At 50.3% G+C, this 19,714-nt stretch overlaps 1 protein-coding gene across 4 annotated transcripts in view; it reads left to right on the forward strand.

Annotated features, from left to right (window-relative positions):
- PLEKHB2 (pleckstrin homology domain containing B2) overlaps positions 1–19,714 on the forward strand; it is a 754,336-nt gene that overhangs the window by 426,597 nt on the left and 308,025 nt on the right. For all 4 annotated transcript variants that reach the window (XM_069617849.1, XM_069617848.1, XM_069617850.1 and 1 more), the window contains exon 3: positions 11,213–11,365. In XM_069617849.1, the coding sequence (XP_069473950.1) occupies positions 11,213–11,365 (153 nt within the window). The remainder of the gene's footprint in view (positions 1–11,212; positions 11,366–19,714) is intronic.

Consider the following 19,714-nt stretch of genomic DNA (forward strand, 5'->3'; position numbering starts at 1 on the left):
TAAAGCGCCCTATGTGAAACTGCTTGATATCGATACAAAGACTTTGCATCGAGGCTGGGAGAACCAGTAGGGTTACAGGAACCTGAGGAAACCTTGTGTGCCAGAGCGCCCTATGCAAAGTACATGAACTGAGAGGAAACAAGTCTGCCAGAGAGTCAAAGGACTTCAGGGAGTCCAAGAGCCACATACTTCGTATCAAGAGACTGATATCCAGAGGAAACATGCAAAAACTCTTTGTTTTTTTAACATCGATGTCTTCCAAGAAGACGTGAACTGTTGTAAGACATTGGATAACTATTTATTCAAGTGTTGTGCTGGGCAGAAGGTACAGACCGAGGCCATTACTCTGGCCTAATTCTTTCTGTTAGGCTTTTTCTATAGTGGTAGGGCCAGTTGGTTGGTTAGGATGTTTCACTAAGGACAGTTTTCTTTTGAGCACCATTAGTCTTAGTTTCGATAAGTAGGGAACTTCCTTCATAGAAAAAGGGCAGGTTAGCTTGCTTTTGAATTTAAATAAAACTACTTTGAGCATGTCATTAAGTTGTCCGATTCCTTCTCGTTTGCCAAAGTTCACATGCGGTACAGGAGCAGTTGATTCTTCTGCTTCACTGTCCCTAATACAGCACGTTATACAATTATTAATGAAAGTTGTTTATATGTGGGGTTCATCATTTGTTTACACGATTGGTGACTTCTTTCTTCTTCATCCGGTTTCTTCTCTATTCTTTTATTCAGTGGTTAAAGTGTACGAAAAGAAGTAGTGGACCTATGTTCCCTGCTCGCCCACTCCCCACAAACCCCATCGCACACTCCCTCCCATGCCCGATACAAACCCTTTACATGGTTCCTGCCTTTCCTTCATTCCACCCGACCACTGTCTAAAGGCTGAAAAAACTAAATATAGGAACAGTGAAACTTAATAAAAAAAGGTAGAGGAGCACCGCTCAACCACTCCTGCTCGCTTCGATCACTGTTTTCATCCTCTGCGACGACATCCTCTTAGGACGCTCCATATCATTGTTGGGGAGCATTCTCTCTTTAGGCTGAATTTCCTAACCTAGTGAGTCCCCCAGCAGCTTTGCTGGATTTCTGGAGTTTGTTTTTTTCTCCTGCCAAGAGTGAGACTCTTTTTCTCCCACTCTTGGACATGATTTATGGTGTTCCTTTGACTGTTTGTGTTTTATGGGCTATGGGGTCCTTTACTCCATAGGGCCTCATGTGTTTTTACTATGTGTGTTACACAGCACCCTCCGTGCAGTGACACAGGGGTGTCATAGTGACACCCCACCATAGACTCCATACCCTGGGACTGACTACTGTCTCCCAGGGCATGTAAAGTCACCATTGGCTTTACTAGTCCCAAATTATTAATAGAAACCGGTACAAACCATCATATTGTGGACGTACTGGTCGAGGCAATTCGATTGCCCCGGGGTCTGTTAGTCGAGGGGGCACGTCTCCGTCCCCCCTGATCGGGTTTTGACTGGTGGCAGTGGATACTACTTTTTATATTCGACCGCGAATATATCCCTATGGGATTTTCCCATTGTGCGAGGCTACCAACTTTAATTATCTAATTCTCATAGCCTCGAACATACCGCCAGTTTATTTATTTAATATTAATTCGCCGGTTGGTATTTTTTGCCCGGACTCGATTCTAAAATGGCGTTTGTGTTCTCTTCTGTGACTCCAACCCAAGTCGAGCCCTTTGTTCCACTTTTTCGCGGGCTTCTCCACAGAAGCCTCCAAAGTGGTGCCATTCTGTCTGGGTACGACAGGGGGTGTGGGAGGGGGTTTAGGCACCCAGGACTGAGTTACCTTGGACTCAAGTCGCACTCTTGTGTGATTGGCCCAAGTGGTGAGCCGGCCGGCTTACCACTTAGCATGTTTGATTGACAGCTAGGCTGAGTGAATGGGGGTGTGCTGCATAAAAGCAGGGCTTTGGGGACTGGAACTTGAGAAGTCGCCACAGGACCTGAGAATCCAACGAGGGAGAAGCTGAGCTGACCTACCACGACGACACCACCGGTGGAGCCCTGCGGAACCGACTCACCACTTCCTGATGACAGAGAAGATCTCCCGGCTGGAGAGGCTTCTTCCCCTGACTGGTGGGCACAACCAGTTTACCTTCTTTTCCTCGCATCCCAGGACGTCTTGTGGTCGAATTGCCCGTGCCAAGCACCCTGGCAACCGGATAGCCACTTACCACTGGACCGCAAATAAAAGGACCGCTCCTTTTACCTGAGAACTCTGCGGCTGGTTTCTTCCCTGGCAGCGCAACGGACTCATGTCTTCCTCCCCGACGAGATCCTCTCTTCCCCGGATGAAGCACCGACTTGCATCCGCTGCCAGGAACAACTGCCCCCGCTGGAGAATTCTCACCACTTTAAGGTACCGTGTCCGCCAGGCCTCCCTTTCTAAAGATTGCTACAAGCTAATAATAATCCCTTAACCTTCTGGACTGGGCTGGCCGCCTTGACCATCTAACTGGTCCCTTTCTTTGGTCCAACTCTTTCTGAACCTTTTCAAGACTTTTTGTGCACTTCAACCGTGTGACCTTGGACACATTTTCTTCTGATCCTCTTAAAGTGGATCCGGCCTTCTGAACTCTAACTTCACGGTTTTACTTTGCCTTCCTCTCTTGTTGTGTTCTTGTGAAAGTGTTGGGATCTGTTTCAAATTATACTCTGCTTTTCTCTCCCTTTTTAAAAACGAAATATTAGAGTGCCATCTGCGTTAAGCGCTCACCGCTGTCTGAAAATAAGTGGGGCTTTTTCTTTAGACTTGTCTAATATTCTTTTAAGGGAGTGTATATCTTTTAGTGACCGTGTTTTTGAACTGCTTAATATTAGTGCCTGTGTGTTTTACTAGATGTGGTTTTAAATAATTATATCTCTTTTACACCAAGCTCTGGTCAGTGTTTACTTGTTCTACTATGTTCTTTTGACCTAATGTGAATGCTCTGTATACTGCCTAACTCTTCTTGAGGCAAGTCTGACTGCTCAGCCACAGCTACCAAGTGAATCTGTGTGGTACAGACTGCTACCAAGTGGGTTTACTGCCAAACACCTGTAGTCTTAAATCTTTTGCAGTGGTCCCAGAGGGAACTGCACAGGTTTCTGCCTAACAATCATCTATCACCTTTTGTGCCCTTGTGTAAATATCCCCAACCTTTGTTAAATTCTTCCATGTAGTACAACGCAAGCCCGGTCGAAAGCTGGAATGAAAGAAGACATTTCACTTGTCTACCATTCTTGCTGCACACTCTTCTCTCCAGTCTTCTAGTGATCTTTATCTATTTCACATGAAAGAACTCTATTAACAATGTCTTATTACTTCACTTCACTTTCCTTTCATCCTCTCAGTCTAGCCACACTTTTTAACCATCTTTTGGTTCCATTAACTCCTGATCGAACTCTGAATTCTTTACCCTCTGCTTTTGCTTCATTTCTTACTTCCAAAATGGATCACTTCCTTTCCTCTCCTTCACCTGCCTCTTTCTATTTACTACCTCTTCCATCCATTCTGCTTCCTATTGTCGTCTTCTTTAACGTCTCTCTCTCCTGATCCAGTGTTCCACCCCATCTATTGCCTTCTCCAAGGACCCTTTACCATCTTTGCTAATCTCCTCTGTGTGTCTGCATATTCTTCCTTTCTTAACCTCTTTTCAACCCCCACTCCCTTACCCTCTTTTCTAGTCTCTTTCCTCTTTCTTTTAATCATTCTACTAGTTCACTAACTGTTCAATAACCGTCCCTCGATCCATCCCTTCCTTCAAATTAATATCTGAGCTCCCTTCTTCCTTTCCTTTGAGGACTTCTTGAACATGCTGTCCATTCCCAGCTACCTCTTTACCCGCATTCTCATTCATCCCCCGCCCCTTCAGCTGCTCACTCCACTCAAATTGCTCTATAACATATCACTAATTGACCTACTTCTACTCGTCTCTACCCTTCACTGTAAGCAGTCCTCATTTCCTATTATCTTGGACCTATCCACAGCTTTTGTTATGGTGCACCACTCCATACTTTGATCTTTGTTTTTTTTCTAGGTTCTTTTCCTTTCTTTCAAATTACTTGTATTCTCTGTCTTAGTATGTTGATTCTTTCTGTGCTGTTCCTTTTAGATTTGGTGTCACGCAAGGATTGGTTCTTGGCCCTTTACTATTTTCTCTCTCTACTAGTCCACTCTATATCATTCTTTCTTCCTGGGCTCAACTGTTCATGCTGATTGCCACATTTTCTTTCCTTCTGTTTTTTTTACTGATCAACTTCACACTCCTATCCCTCTGCTATTTCGATTTTGGATGCTTGCCCAGTCTCCACCTTAGCCCATATTCTTGTTTACCCTGCATCTTCCCCCTCATGATTGCATCCCCTATTTCTGCAGTTTGTAATGCTAGTGTCGGGATGCGCATTGGCCCCCGCAGGGGGTGATGGGCGCACCTGGGATTGGGGGCACCAAGAGCCGAGGCAGCGGACCGGCCGCTCCTCTCGCGGCGGTCGCCTGCGCCGGCAGCGGGGAAGCCCGAGCCGATGCTCGGCGACGCGGCGTGTCACCGTTGCACTTACCTGCCGGAGGGCGGGCCGTTGCTCGGGGACGCGGCGCGTCGCTGCCGCATTCGCCCGTGGGAGATCCCAGACCTAGGGACGGGAGGGGAACGGAGACCCTCCCTGACAAGGAAGGGGGGCGACCAGCCCTTTAGCGTGCCGCGGATCGCGGCTGGAAGACGCCTGGAGCCAGGGCCCACCCATACCCAACGCGACCATATTTTGGGTCACGTCATTGCCTCAACAGTTCCCAGCGGATTGGATGGGACCATGCAGGCACGGCAGCCTTTATGGGAGGCGGGTCAACACGGCAGCAGCCAATAGGATGCCGGCTGGTCAGGGCTGATGGCGATTGGTGGGGGCTTGATGCTAAGGTAGCCCATAAAAGCCCGCCAAAAGAAACTGACGAGGTTCTCTCATTTTTCAGGGAAGGAACGAAGAGGAGGAACGAAGGCCAGAGTGGTGGGCCTATCCAGACACCACGATCTAGAATAAGCTTGAGGACTGCCTCACCATATTCTGAAGGGTGCATAACCCTGGTGAAGTGAACCAGAGGACATTATGTTTTGATTTGTTAAGGACCCTTTATCCAGTTGGAATAAATATAATTCTCAGCACCTGCCTGTCTCCTGAAGGTTATTTCCCACACTGGCGACGAAGGTGGGATCGACAACGACATGGAGGCACTGATCAAGACCCTATCGGAAGGGCAGCAGCAACTGCAGCAGTTAGTACAACTGCAAACCCAACAAGCGGCCGCAGATAGGCAAGCTTTTCAGCAAGCCATCCAGTTACAGGGCTCCCTACAAACCACAGCCCAGGACAAACAACACAAGACCCTAGCCCGCCTCACGGATGTGGTGGCCAATGCCAGAAACCAACCACTGGTGCCGTCTGCTCTGCTCCAGAAATACAAGGAGGGGGAAGACCCTGCCTTCTTTTTCACCAGTTTCGAGAGGATCGCCAGAAATGCCCAATGGCCTCCCGACCGTTGGGGACAGTGCGTCGCCCCTCTTCTTTCTGGGGTGATGCAGGGTGCATACCAGGCGGTGAACCCCAACGGCACTACACCTTACGGGGAAATTAAGGCCGCGGTTCTGGATCGTCTAGGCTTGGACGAAGAAGCCTACCGGATACAGCTGAGAGAGACCAGACTCAGGGTGGGGGAAAACCCGCGCCAGTTATACTACCGGATAAAGGATTTGGTCGAGAAATGGCTACTTCCCCCAACCCCTGCTAATCAACCCATTCTTGACAAAATAATCCTGGAGCAGTTCATCGAAGCCCTGCCCGGACAGATGCAGAGGTGGGTCAGGCAGCACCACCGACCCACCTTGACTGAGGCGGTGGATATTGCCTCGGCATACCAGAAGGCGGGCCACCAGAAGCTACAGCCAACTGCGGTAACAGCCCGGATAGCGATCCCAATGTCCGATCCCCTTGCGTTTAGGGGCGGCAGAACCCTGACCACGAGATGGAGACATGCTGACGACACCCCCAGAAAGCCTGAAGACAAGAAGACAGGAGTCGAGGAAAAACATCCATTAGCAGCGCCTGGTTACAAGCAACCACAATGCTACGAGTGTAACGACTGGGGGGCATATTGCCAGGTTTTGCCCCAGAAGGAGAACAGCTGAACCGATGGACATCGGGTACCTGAATCCGGGAGCGGAGGAGAGCATCCCGGGACCTTACGTGGTGGACATTAGGGTGGATGGCAGACCTTCGCGTGCTCTACTCGACAGCGGCAGCCGACAGACCGCCATTGCACCAACCGCGAGTAGCACACCATACTTGTCTAACATAACAGTGCCTATCAGGTGTATTCACGGGGATGTAAAATGTTACCCAATGAAGAAGGTGGTGGTAGAACTAAACGACACAACCACTCCCTTGAAGGCTGCCGTCCTGCCATGTCTACCTGCCCCGGTGGTGTTAGGAACTGACCTCCCCGGGTTTGAACAGGCCTTGAAGGCTCTGAAGGATAGGAAGGACCCTCCGCCCGAGCCCAATACCCCAGGGACGGAATCCACTTCCCGGGGCCCCTTGCAGGGACGGAAAAGGCGAACCCGGATGGAATGGTGTCAGGCTAGCTACATGACCAGACCCATCAACTGGAGTTTGGAGGAGAATGAAGACACCATTAGGGGGGAAACCCTAACCGACCCGACTCTACGGGTGGCAAGAGAAAGGGCAACGCAAGAAGGGGAACCAGATCTAGCCAGGGGACCGGGGTTCCTACTACGCCGGGGTCTGCTGTATCGCAGATATAAGGGCGAAGACGGGGTCGCCAAGGAGCAGTTGGTGCTGCCAAAAAAACATCGTACCCTAGTGGTACAACTGGCTCACAACCATCCTTGCGGCGGGCATATGGCTTCCCTCAAGACCCAGCAAAACCTGTTGAAACGTTTCTACTGGCCGGGCATTTATGGAGAAGTGGCCCAATTCTGTAAAACCTGCCCTACATGTCAGTTGACCAGCGGTGTCCTACCAGCAAAGGCGCCGCTACAGAAAATGCCTCTCATAACGGTTCCTTTCCAGAGGATCGGTATGGACATCGTCGGTCCTTTGGAACCCGCTAGCAGGGGGTACAAATATCTGTTAGTGATCGTCGACTACGCCACCCGATACCCGGAAGCATTTCCATTAAAAGGGACATCGGCCAGGGTTCTGTGCGACCAGCTTATCCCGTTTTTTGCTCGGGTGGGGCTGCCTTCGGAAGTAATCACGGACCAAGGCACGAATTTCATGTCTGTCCTCTTAAGACAGGTATGCGAACGACTCCAGATCAAACAACTAAGGACCTCGGTATACCATCCCCAGACAGATGGGCTGGTCGAACGGTATAACCAGACCATCAAGAAAATGCTGAGGAGAGTGACGGGCAAGACGCCAAGAATTGGGATCGGGTGTTGCCACTGGTATTGATGGTGTTAAGGGACACACCCCAATCGTCCACTGGTTTCTCCCCTTTCGAACTCCTATTCGGAAGGCAACCCAGGACAATATTGGATCTGGTGAAGGAGGAATGGGAAGCCAGCGAGGAGATGTCACTCACGGAATACACAGAGGAGCTAAAAACCCATCTAACGGCTCTACGCGCCTTGGCCGAAGCCAACCTCGACCAGGCTCAATCGTCCCAAGAAAAGAACTACAATAAGGGAAGTGGGATGAGAACTTTCAAACCTGGGGACAGAGTACTGGTACTCTTACCTACCTCTGCCCACAAGTTATTGGCCAGATGGCGAGGTCCATACGAGATCACCGACGTACTCAGCCCAGTCACATATCGGGTGCATCAACCTGACAGGACCACCACCGACAAGGTATACCATGTCAACTTGTTAAAAGAGGGGAACGAACCAAGTATGAGTGCGTTCGCAGAACCCGAGGAACCAGGTTCAGAGGAAACCGTGAACACCGTTCCCGATACCCTCGGAGCCATCAATTGGGGCGACATCGTCTCTCCGGACATGAAAGCAGACGTCATGGACAAATTATCTCCCTACGCCAATGCCTTTTCTACGTTGCCCGGTCGCACCAGTCTGTTAGAACACGGGATCAACACAGAGCCCGGACGGACTATAAGGCTTAGGCCCTATCGGATCCCCGAAGCCAGACGACGGATCATCACGGCCGAAGTGGACGAAATGCTGCGGATGGACATCATAGAGCAATCCAACAGCGTATGGTCCTCCCCCATAGTGCTAGTACCCAAGCCGGACGGATCCACACGCGTCTGTATGGACTACAGACAACTGAACTCTATTTCTCAGTACGAAGCGTATCCGATGCCACGCATGGACGGGCTCTTGGAAGGCCTCGGAGCGGCCCTGTTTCTAAGCACTTTAGATCTAACCAAGGGATATTGGCAAATTCCCTTGCGCTCCCAGGACAAGGAGAAAACCGCCTTTTCCACGCCGAAGGGACTGTATCATTACAAGGTCCTACACTTTGGACTACACGGCGCCCCCGCCACGTTCCAAAGGCTAATGGATATCATCCTACGACCACATGACGGATATGCGTCAGCTTATTTGGACGACATTGTGGTTTACAGCGAATCCTGGGAAGCTCATCTGAATCATCTGAAAGCGGTGGTGACCGATCTGCACAAGGCGGGTTTACATATAAACCCAAAGAAAAGCACGATCGGAACTCGCGAAACCAAGTATCTGGGACATATAGTAGGTGGGGGTGTCCTGAAACCGCAACTATCCAAGACTCAGGCGATACTTGACATTCCGACTCCCACCAATAGGAAGCAGATCCGGGCTTTCTTGGGGCTCGTTGGGTATTACAGGAGGTTCATACCTGACTTTTCTTCTGTGGCTGCCCCCTTGACCGATGCTTTGAGGCTCAAGGGTGCTCCAAACCTGACAAACAACAAGGACGCCTTGGCCGCCATCGAACACCTGAAACTTAGGATTTCTTCAAACCCTGTTCTTTGTTGTCCAGACTTCCAACAACCCTTCTATCTACAAACGGACGCCTCAAACCAGGGTTTGGGGGCTGTGCTCTCGCAGGACCAGGGGGGTGATCTGCGTCCTGTATGCTTCATCAGCCGGAAACTGCTGCCACATGAGGCTGCATACTCCACTATAGAGAAGGAATGTCTGGCGATCAAATGGGCCGTCGACTCCCTCAGATACTACCTGTTGGGTCGCCGGTTCACCTTGTACACGGACCATGCTCCCTTGCAATGGCTTGCGCGGCATAAAGACACTAATCAGAGGGTGCTCCGCTGGTTTTTCTCTCTGCAACCTTTTGACTTCCTCACGCTTCACAAACCGGCCCGGTTCCAGATGGTGGCTGATTACCTGTCTAGGTGCGCTTCCCGGCCCGATCGGCCTGGGACTGGGGTGGGTATGTGTCGGGATGCGCATTGGCCCCCGCAGGGGGTGATGGGCGCACCTGGGATTGGGGGCACCAAGAGCCGAGGCAGCGGACCGGCCGCTCCTCTCGCGGCGGTCGCCTGCGCCGGCAGCGGGGAAGCCCGAGCCGATGCTCGGCGGCGCGGCGTGTCACCGTTGCACTTACCTGCCGGAGGGCGGGCCGTTGCTCGGGGACGCGGCGCGTCGCTGCCGCATTCGCCCGTGGGAGATCCCAGACCTAGGGACGGGAGGGGAACGGAGACCCTCCCTGACAAGGAAGGGGGGCGACCAGCCCTTCAGCGTGCCGCGGATCGCGGCTGGAAGACGCCTGGAGCCAGGGCCCACCCATACCCAACGCGACCATATTTTGGGTCACGTGATTGCCTCAACAGTTCCCAGCGGATTGGATGGGATCATGCAGGCACGGCAGCCTTTATGGGAGGCGGGTCAACACGGCAGCAGCCAATAGGATGCCGGCTGGTCAGGGCTGATGGCGATTGGTGGGGGCTTGATGCTAAGGTAGCCCATAAAAGCCCGCCAAAAGAAACTGACGAGGTTCTCTCATTTTTCAGGGAAGGAACGAAGAGGAGGAACGAAGGCCAGAGTGGTGGGCCTATCCAGACACCACGATATAGAATAAGCTTGAGGACTGCCTCACCATATTCTGAAGGGTGCATAACCCTGGTGAAGTGAACCAGAGGACATTATGTTTTGATTTGTTAAGGACCCTTTATCCAGTTGGAATAAATATAATTCTCAGCACCTGCCTGTCTCCTGAAGGTTATTTCCCACAGCTAGATATATTGTATTTTATTTATTTGTATTTATTTATAAGACTCTTTCACGAAAGCGTTGCACATAAAAGGGCAGTACAAAAATTTGTAAAACAAAAAAGAACAAGCCAAAAGAAGAGCAATTGCGGCATAGTGGAAAGTACATCGTTTTTAAGATGAGGGAGAAAGATGGAACAAGAGGAGATGGATCTGATGTGTAGTGGCAAAACATTCCAAAGAATTGGGGCAAGAAAACGGAAAGCAGGAAAGCGGGATTTGGCGCTGGGGGGCTTTGGAACAGCAAGTAGAAATAGAGACTCAGAATGAAGGGACCGAGAGAGGGCATACAAGGAAATGCGATGAATCTGATGATTTCATCATCACTCCTTTCCCAGAGGTAGCCTCTCCTCATGTGGCCACGGGACGGCAGTCGCTATCTGATCATGACCTTGGGGTGGTTATGCGAGGGAAATGGCTGGAATCCAGATTGGGTTAAAGGGAAAAGAGAGTGGTGATCGAGATAGGAGCAGACTTGAGCATAGACCACACGTTCCAATATTTTAAAGAGATAAGGAAGCAGAAAACTAGAATGGTAGCTCGTGGGGCAGAGATTTCCAAAGGTGGTTTCTTTTATAAGAGGAAATTCCCTGCACTCATAAATTCGGTGGGGAAAGTAGCAGAGCAGAGGCGAGGCGAGGCGATCTGGTATTTTGTTAAATGTTTTGTTGTAAACTATTAATTATATTGTGTTTCATTTTATTTCAAGTTAGTTCTATGAAGATTGTTTCATTCATTGACACATACTATAGGATTATTGTTACCTTGTTGAACATTAAAAACTGTTGTCACCAGCAATTCAAGTACATGGCGACGAACCAGCTTAAATAAAAGTGAAACAAAACCTGTTTGAAATGACCAACTGAAGGAACAGTTAACAAGATCGACGTTGCTTTTAGGAAAAATATAAACTGTACTTCTGTATGTCTTTAATTGTTCTCCTGTTTCCCTCTTCCAGGCACCATCTTGCGTCGGTGGAAGAGGAACTGGTTCGACCTTTGGTCAGATGGGCATTTGATATTCTACGAGGACCAGTTTCGACGAGAAATTGAGGACAAAATCCACATGCGCAGAGATGTTATTACCATCCGTGTGGGCAACGAGTGCAGGGGTATGGTATCATGTGGCAATACTTCTCCCATACTCTACATTTTAGTGATCACCCGGGATAATTTGTTCACGGTTGGCATTATGTGAGGACTGGAATACACCTAATTGCAGAGTGTGTATGCTGCAAATATTCCCTGTACGGCCAGTCAGGGAGCATCCTCACTTTCCCCACTGTACTGCTGTACATAGAAATCAGGATAATAGTAATTGGGAACATTTGGTAAGCCAGATTCTTATTAGCTAACCATTTCAGTTTCCTCTAAAGTACTTCTGAAAGATCCTTTGATCAATACTAAGAAGCCACTTATTAGATTCCCTGAAGGATCTCTGAACATAAATTCTACCTTTTCCTTTAAACCAGCATACAATTTGTACACATATGAGAATTCTACATACTTCTTTTAGATTTTCACTTCAAAGAATGCACATTTGTTTTGCGTTAAGATGTATTCAGATTACAATGCAGCAAAGTAATATGAGGTTTTAGATAAGGTTCAGTACATATTAACTTTTTCTAAATGCTGTAGTTGCCTTAATCCAGTCCCGTATTTTTTAGCTAAAGGCACACTGATTAATGCAACCCATTGACCTATTGCTATAATAGAAAAAAGGGAAACTGCAAATACTGACTCCGTGCTGCTTACTAAAAACCATGTACTTGGTAAGGTAATGGTGACTAGCTTGTATTTAATTTACTCTGAATATTTTGTTAAGTATGGAATTATCTCCAATTGGCTACTGCCAGTCGTGCAGAGACATACTACAGTCATGCAGCAAAGGTTCCATAATGGTGGTTACATCATATGTATTGGAGTGGTGGAGGAGCTCTTACAGAGACAGGGCATGGTTTCAAGGCTCAGTTGTTGCCGCATGTACTTCTTGCGCAAGGGGAGCACCAATACAACTCTCCCCTCAAAGGTCTTGGCATTCGCTTGCTTCAGAAGTCTGCAACCTTTGGGTCTCCAGATGGTTTGGACTACCTCTCCCATTAGCCCAAATCAGCATAGTTCAAAGTGGGAATCAAAAACATCTGCGAAGCCACAGTTTGCAGGCCCCTGGCTTACACAGTTGGCACAAAATGCCATGACCCTTATGGGGAAAGAGGGTTAGGGTTATGTAAGAGGATTAGGCAGGGCTACAAATGTCAAGTTGCAAGCTAGTAGCTAGGTGCCAGGCATAAAAAGCCACTTGTCTTCTCAATTCTGTTTGCCCTACTTCTGTTTCCCCCTCCTTGTCTTATCGCGCCTAGAAACACTTGTGTACAGGCGCGTTATAAATGACTTGTATCACACCATTTATTACGCGCCAAGAGTCCATTATCACTAGCCAATGAGTACTAGGGACTTCAGATGTTGAGGCCTGGATTTAGGGATTGTTAGTAGCTGGTTAAGCCAAATATGGAAAGCCCCAAAGATGATTCAGAATTATGGGGTAGCAATTCAATCAAAACTGTAAATGCTCCATTTGTTGTGGAGAGCAGACTCAGGATAATTCTTGGGTCTAATAGGCAATAGACCCAGAGTCACTCAACTGCTTAATCCCTATTGCAGCCTGACTGAATCCCCTTGTGTTTTGTCATGCAGTGAAACACAAAAATCCCTGTCTTGCTGGAATACAGACAAATCTCGCTGTAGCTTGTCTTTTTCCGTGCAGATAGGAGTTTAGCCTAGCAGATCGGGCTGGTCTGCTCCCATTGGTGGCAATTCCAATATTGATCTGCATATGGCTGGTTCTCTTCTGCAATGGTGCAAATGGGCTGAAAGATTTAGTGTGGAAGGTTGCCCAGAGCTATGCCAGTGGTTAAGATGAATTGAAAACCTTCCACCCTTCACATGTTTCGGTTATAGTTTGTAATTTAAGTGAGACAGAGTATGCCCAGACATGGGTTCCTTGCTTGCAATACCGTAGGAAAACACGCTTCACTGAGGCCCAACAAGGCCGTAACGTGTGGGGATGCCTATGTTTCCATGGAGAGGAGGCAGGCCATTGTAGTTCTCATTAGTGGCAGTTTCAATACTGATTTGCATATGGCTGATCCCCTTATACAATTGTGCAAACTGGCTCAGAAAATGGTGGTGTGGAATGTCACCCAGAGCTATGCCAGTGGTTAAGATTTGTTTAAAACCTTCCACCCATCGCATTTTTTGGTTAGGCTTTACCATATCCTCCATACATACTGATAGTGCTCCAGCATGGGGTCTGGCATGGATTCACATGCTCATGAATATTCCCTGTCGTCAGGCTGGGAATCCTTGATAAAAAGAAAAACTGTTTCACTTTGATTTACAAACTGTATTTCTCCTCTAAACCAATCAATGTCATCTGGGTCATACTGCCCTCATCCAATGACAGCCCTCTCCCTAAGCACCTCCTTTGGCAGCCATCTTCAGATTTTTACTGCACGCTTCATTGTCGGGAATGTTCGAGTTTGCTCTGCGAGCTACTTCTATGGTTTTTCGTGTTTTTCCAAGAAAAGGGTTCTATTTTTGTTCCAAAAGAGCCTGTGTGCTCTTCTCTCCATCTGCCGACAGTGGGGAGATTGCGAGATATGCTGCCGATTTTTCAAGAAGAAGAAAAAGGACAGGCACAGTAAACTGCTGGTGTGGCTGAACGCTAAGGCCTCTGCCCCATATTCCGAACAAGGGCATACCTCAATCAAGGCCGGTCGGTGCAAGGAGCGGTCTTCTAAGTCCTGTGAGGGTGCCTCATATGTGGGGGCCCAAGATAAGGCCAATCATCGCAAGTCCAGGTCTACCAGGGTCGCCGCAGAAGCGGGTCCCACTGTAGACACTGCACGATCAACACCACCTTTCACCTCCATTGCCAGCCGGCAATCGAGCTCCTTCTCGACGAGAAAGTCGTCCAACCCGGATAAGCTGCAGGAGAAGCCGGAGAAGCCAGAGAAGCCGGAGAAGCCATGGACATACGAGAAGAAGGCCGAGCTGCCCAAGACAGCCCAGGCAGCACAGTAAAAGTCTTCACTGAAGATAGAGCTGGTGGTGGCTGCTCACTCGAAAGCTTAAGGGTCTGACCCTAAGAAGGTAACCCCCACAGCGCTGAAGTTATGCCTCCCTTTGAGGTGTGCGAGGCTGCCGTGGTGACTTTTGCAAGGGTGGAAAAAAGGGGGGGCAAGCAGGCCCCAGATCAGTCCCAGGCCGTGGCCTAAGGCATGGAAATTTCGTCCACGGACGACGAGGACTTGGAGTCCCTACACACAGTCCACGAGGATGTGGAAGAGGAGGAGGAGGACGATGGTGACAGCGACGATGACACGGGGCCTAGTGTTCCAATCACGCCAGTTCCATTGAGTGATGCGTCTCTGAACATCCTATCAACCCTCCACACCTTGGTGTCGGAGATCCAGAAGAAGATGCCACAAGGGCCTGTTCCAACGGTCCCCCAGCCAACCGCCGACAAAGAAAAGGAAACGCCATCCGACGCCCCCATTTCAGCCTCCACATCGCGTTGGGCCCTATCTCCCCAGCAGACCCAGACACTGGTACAGGGACGGATACGGCCAGGACGACGACATCGTCGGAGGAGGCAGCCTAGGGCGTCCCCACTGGACGAGATGGGGTTGTTCGATTCCATGATCGCCAGAGCCTCTGAGCTGTTCCAGCTTGTAGCCGAAGAATCCAGGAAAGGAGGGTTTCCTGTACCAGAGGCGCAAGGCCAAGAGGAAGACAATCATCACAGTGCACCTCCTGGACGACATGTGGGAGGAGGGCCTAGCCCTCTTGAATAACCTTTGCACGGCTCCAGCCAAGTGGGATAGGCTGGAGAAGAAGTACCGGAATCCGCACCAAAGTGCCTGAGGTCACAACCATCACCGGATTCAGTGGTTTTGGCGGCCATGAAGAATCAGTCATCTAACCCGTCCTCACCGTCTTCAGTACCTCCGGACAGCGAGGGAAAGAAGTTGGACGCCATGGGGAGGAAAGTGATTTACACTGCAGCGTCCACCATCAATGCGGCCGGCGCACTGGCGATCCTAGCCATATATGACCGGGAGCTGTGGTAAAAGCTGGGTCCGATTCTGGAGTTCCTCCCTGATGACAAGAGGATGGAGGCGATCGCCCTCTTCCAGGAGGGAGAGGTAGCGTTGGATCATGCCATCACAGTGGTCCTCGATGTTGCTGACACAGGGTTCCAGAAGATGGAGAACAGTGTTTGCCTTTGTCGCCAAGACTGGATGAAGGCCACGAATTTCCACCAGGATGTCCAAGCGAAGGTACTGGACATGCTTTTCGATGGAGATAACCTTTTCGGGAAGGTGGTCAACAAGTCCATGCAGGCCATCAAGGCGGATACGGAGATGGCCTGTGCCCTGGGCACCCTCCAACATCACTGCTCTTTCTTTGGCTCCTCCAGAGGAAATTCGGGCAGGTCTTCAAAAGGTTTCTCCTCCTCATACCATCAGCCTTCCAGATCCACGACCCAGGAAGCCCACAGGGGCTGTTCCCAGGCCTTACGGGGGAGGACGGTGTCGCCATTGCCATCAGTGCAGGGTGGCGGCGCTGAAGCAAGCCTGAACCGTGCACCTTGGTGGGAGGCTAGCTGACGAGGTTCCTCAGCAAGTGGGAAAAGATCACCACCGACAGATGGGTGCTGGATGCTCTCGCCAATGGACATACCCTGGAATTTCAGCAGGTGTCCGCGGATCCCTCCGGTTGCCCGCCAGGAGCAGCACATCCCTCAGCTCTTGGAGGAAGAACGGACCATGTTATGAAAAGGGGCGATAGTTGGTTCCCCATCGACTCCGCGGCTCTGAAGTCTATTCCAGATACTTCTTGGTAAGAACGAAGACAGGGGGGTGGAGGCCCATTGTAGCCCTGCGAGGTCTGAACAAGGAAAGTCTCAGAAATTCAGGATGGTCACGTTGCAGCACATGCTCAGCCAACTGGAAAGAGGGGATTTCTTGACATAGCTGGACCTGGAGGACGCCTACTTCCACATCCTCATTCATAGGAAGCACTGCACGTTTCTATGTTTCATAGTGCAGGGACAGCCCTACCAGTTCAAGGCCCTACCCTTCGTCTTGAAATCGGCTACCAGAGTGTTCACGAAGCACCCGGTGGCGGCCCATCTGCATCTATGAGGGATTCACGCATACCCATAAATCGACTGGCTATTCTGGGCCCGCTCGCGAGAGTTGGTCGTCAGACACATGGAGGCGGCCGTCAAGCTGCTGACGGGTCTGGGATTGTCCATCAATTATCCAAAGTCCTGCTTGACACCGCTGCAGAACGCTCTGTTCCTGCGGGCCAGACTCGATATAGTGTCCTGCCTAGCATCACCCTTGGAGGAGAGGGAAGCGGTCATTCAGGGAAGGTGCAGCGGCTGTTGTTGATGAAGATGGCCACAGTGCAGACCATTAAGTCATTGCCTGGCATGATGTCGTCCTGCATCTACCGCATCCGGCTCTGCAGTTTGCAGATGCAAACTCCTGGATGCTTGCTGGGCACAAGTGTCCACAAACTTCACGGACAAGTTCACTCTGGACGACGAGCTCCATCGGGCGATAAGGTGGTGGGGCATCCGCTCCAACATCGCCCAGGGTTTAGAACCCTTTGTTCCAGGAAATGGTCATGACTGGCGCTTCTCTTGAAGGCTGGGGAGCCCACACCGGATGTCTGCATGCCAGAGGACTGTGACTACCGGAGGAGAAGGATCTCCATATCAACATCCTGGAGCTACGGGCAGTGTTCTGGGCCCTCAACACATTCCTTCCATCTCTGACGGGCAAGGTGGTGAGGATCTTCTCAGACAACACCACCACGATGTTCTTCATCAGGAAACAAGGGGGCACTCGAACCCTGACACTCTCCAGGGAAGCGCAGGAATTATGGCACTGGACCATCAGACAAGAAATGTTCCTTGTCCCTCTTCACCTAGCGGGAGTCAAGAACACCTTTGCAGATTCCCTCTTCAGGGAATTGCGCTCCTGCCACGAGTGGGAACTTTGGCAGGGCCAGGTGGACCACATCTTCGTCAAGTGGGGCAGGCCCCAGATCGATCTGTTTATGATGCCAGAAGTTTGCCAGCAGATTCCACCAACCAAGGAGCCTGGGAGACGCGTTCTACTTCCCGTGGGAAGGGATGTTTCTGTAGTCGTTTCCTCCATTGCCTCTCCTGCTAAGAGTCCTCAATACACTCAGACAGTGTCAGGGCAGGATGATACTCATCGGCCCGGCATGGCCGAGGCAGATTTGGTATCCGGACCTTCTCTGCCTGTCGGCGTCGCCTCCGATCAAGCTACCAAAGGTCCTGGATCTTCTCGCCAGAAGAAGGCGCATTCCTGCATCACAACCCAGGATCGCTCAACCTGAGGGCTTGGCTCCTGCAGCCCTAGAGTTTTGAGGATATGAGTTGCCTGCGGACTGCAGGGAGATCCTCGCAAGGGGTCGTCGACTTTGAAGTGCTACGGTCACAAGTGGAAGCGTTTCGCTATGTGGTGCCGGTTGCAGAAGATTACCCCTGTGAGGGTCACGGCCCCACCAATTCTTTCCTATTTGCTATCCTTGGCCAAGGCCGGACTAGTGCATGCCTCGATCAAGCTACATCTGGTGGCTATCTCCCGCTACACCAGGGCTCCAGGAAGGTGTTCACTTTGGTCTTATTGACTCGTCAAGGAATTCCTTAAAGGACCTTTTCGTTCTTTCCCGCCGGTGAAGGCTCCTGCCTCGGCGTGGGAACTCAACGTGGTTCTGACGAGGCTCAGGGGGTGGGGGGGGCCGCTTTGAGCCGATACATCAGGCCCCTCTCAAGTTCCTCTTGTGAAAAACGGCTTTGCTTGTGACCATCACCTCCGCCAGGAGGGTGGGTGAGATACAGGCCCTATACTACAAACACCCATAGCTGTCATTCCACGAATCGAGGGTGGTGCTGCAGACTCGCCCCTCTTTCATACGGAAGGTTCGGAAGGTTCCATTGGATTTCCACCTCCACGAACCTTTGATGTTACCTGTTTTTTTCCCAAACCCTTCGTCACCGACTGAGAGGGCCTTGCACTCGCTGGAGGTTGCTCGTGCCCTGAAGTTCGACGTGGCACGCACAGAGTTTTCGAAAGACTTCACAGCTGTTTGTGAACCATGGGAAGGCCTTTTCTAAGACTTCCATCTCAAGGTGACTCTCTGGCTGCATCATACACTGTCATCGGTTGGCGAACCGACCTCTGCCCGGCTGCCCGAGAGCCCACTCCACCAGACCGATCGCTCTGACGATGGCGTTCCCAGCTGGTGTGGCCCTGCAGGACTTCTTCAGGGCTGCTATGTGGAGGTCCATGCACACTTTCACAAAGTTCTACTGCGTCGACAGGGATCCCAGGGAGGAGTCCAGAGTCGGCCAAGCAGTGCTACGTAACTTGTTGGCTTGAGGTGTGTTTGTTCCAGAGGTAAGAGTGGATTGCTGTTGTAGAGCCTTGCCACCTCCCATGGTTGTGTAATATTGTACTGCTGTGTATTCGTTATTCATGAGCATGTGAATCCATGCCAGGCCCCATGCTGGAGAAGGAACAAGTTACTTACCTGTAACTATTGTTCTACAGCATAGGTCTGGCATGGATTCACATGCAAACCCTGCCTCCGTCCCCTCTGCGGCTCTTCTTGGTCATGTTGCCACTTTTCGTGCTTACCATATCTGAAGATGGCTGCCAGAGAAGGGGTTTAGGGAGAGGGCTGTCATTGGATGGGGGCAGTATGACCCAGAGGACAGTGATTGGTTTAGAGGAGAAATACAGTTTGTAAGTGAAAGTGAAACTTTTTTTTTTTACTTTTTTTTTACTTGGATATTATTGATTTTAACATCAGAAATGAACATACACATAGGTATATACTCTGCATTCATGGTTACATCAGAATACTGCTTTGACCTAATCTAGCAATGCTGAACAACATCAATGTGTTCTGTTCCAATGAAGGGAAATTTAATGTCCTGCCTCCCTACCCTACCTCCCCTTTCCCCAGCTCATGAGTCTTTCTTGTCCTTGGCATTGCTGTGGAGAACCACGGTGGGTCGCGCAATGTTCATCGCTGGTCATCTTTTGATTGTGAAGCTCTAGTGAGGTCTGTGACAGGTTTGGAAAATTGGCTGTGAATCATATGGTGTCCAACTCCTGATTGCGCAGACTGGGTGCTATTCTCCTTGTTGTGTCGAGTCATCTGTGACTGGGCCTGTGATGTACTGCTAGGTAAAGTCCCACCAAGCTTCTTCATGTCGTGTGGCCTTGTCGTGAAGTGCTGCCGTTATTTTCTCCATGGTGTAGATGTTTGTGGCGATCTGTATCCAGTCCTTTTTATCTGGAAGGCGTGGGGATTTCCATTTTATAACCAGGACCGCCCCTGCCGCCAGT

Source organism: Ambystoma mexicanum, chromosome 10 (genome assembly GCF_040938575.1).
Source record: "Ambystoma mexicanum isolate Mex_15411 chromosome 10, UKY_AmexF1_1, whole genome shotgun sequence".
NCBI lineage: Eukaryota > Metazoa > Chordata > Amphibia > Caudata > Ambystomatidae > Ambystoma > Ambystoma mexicanum.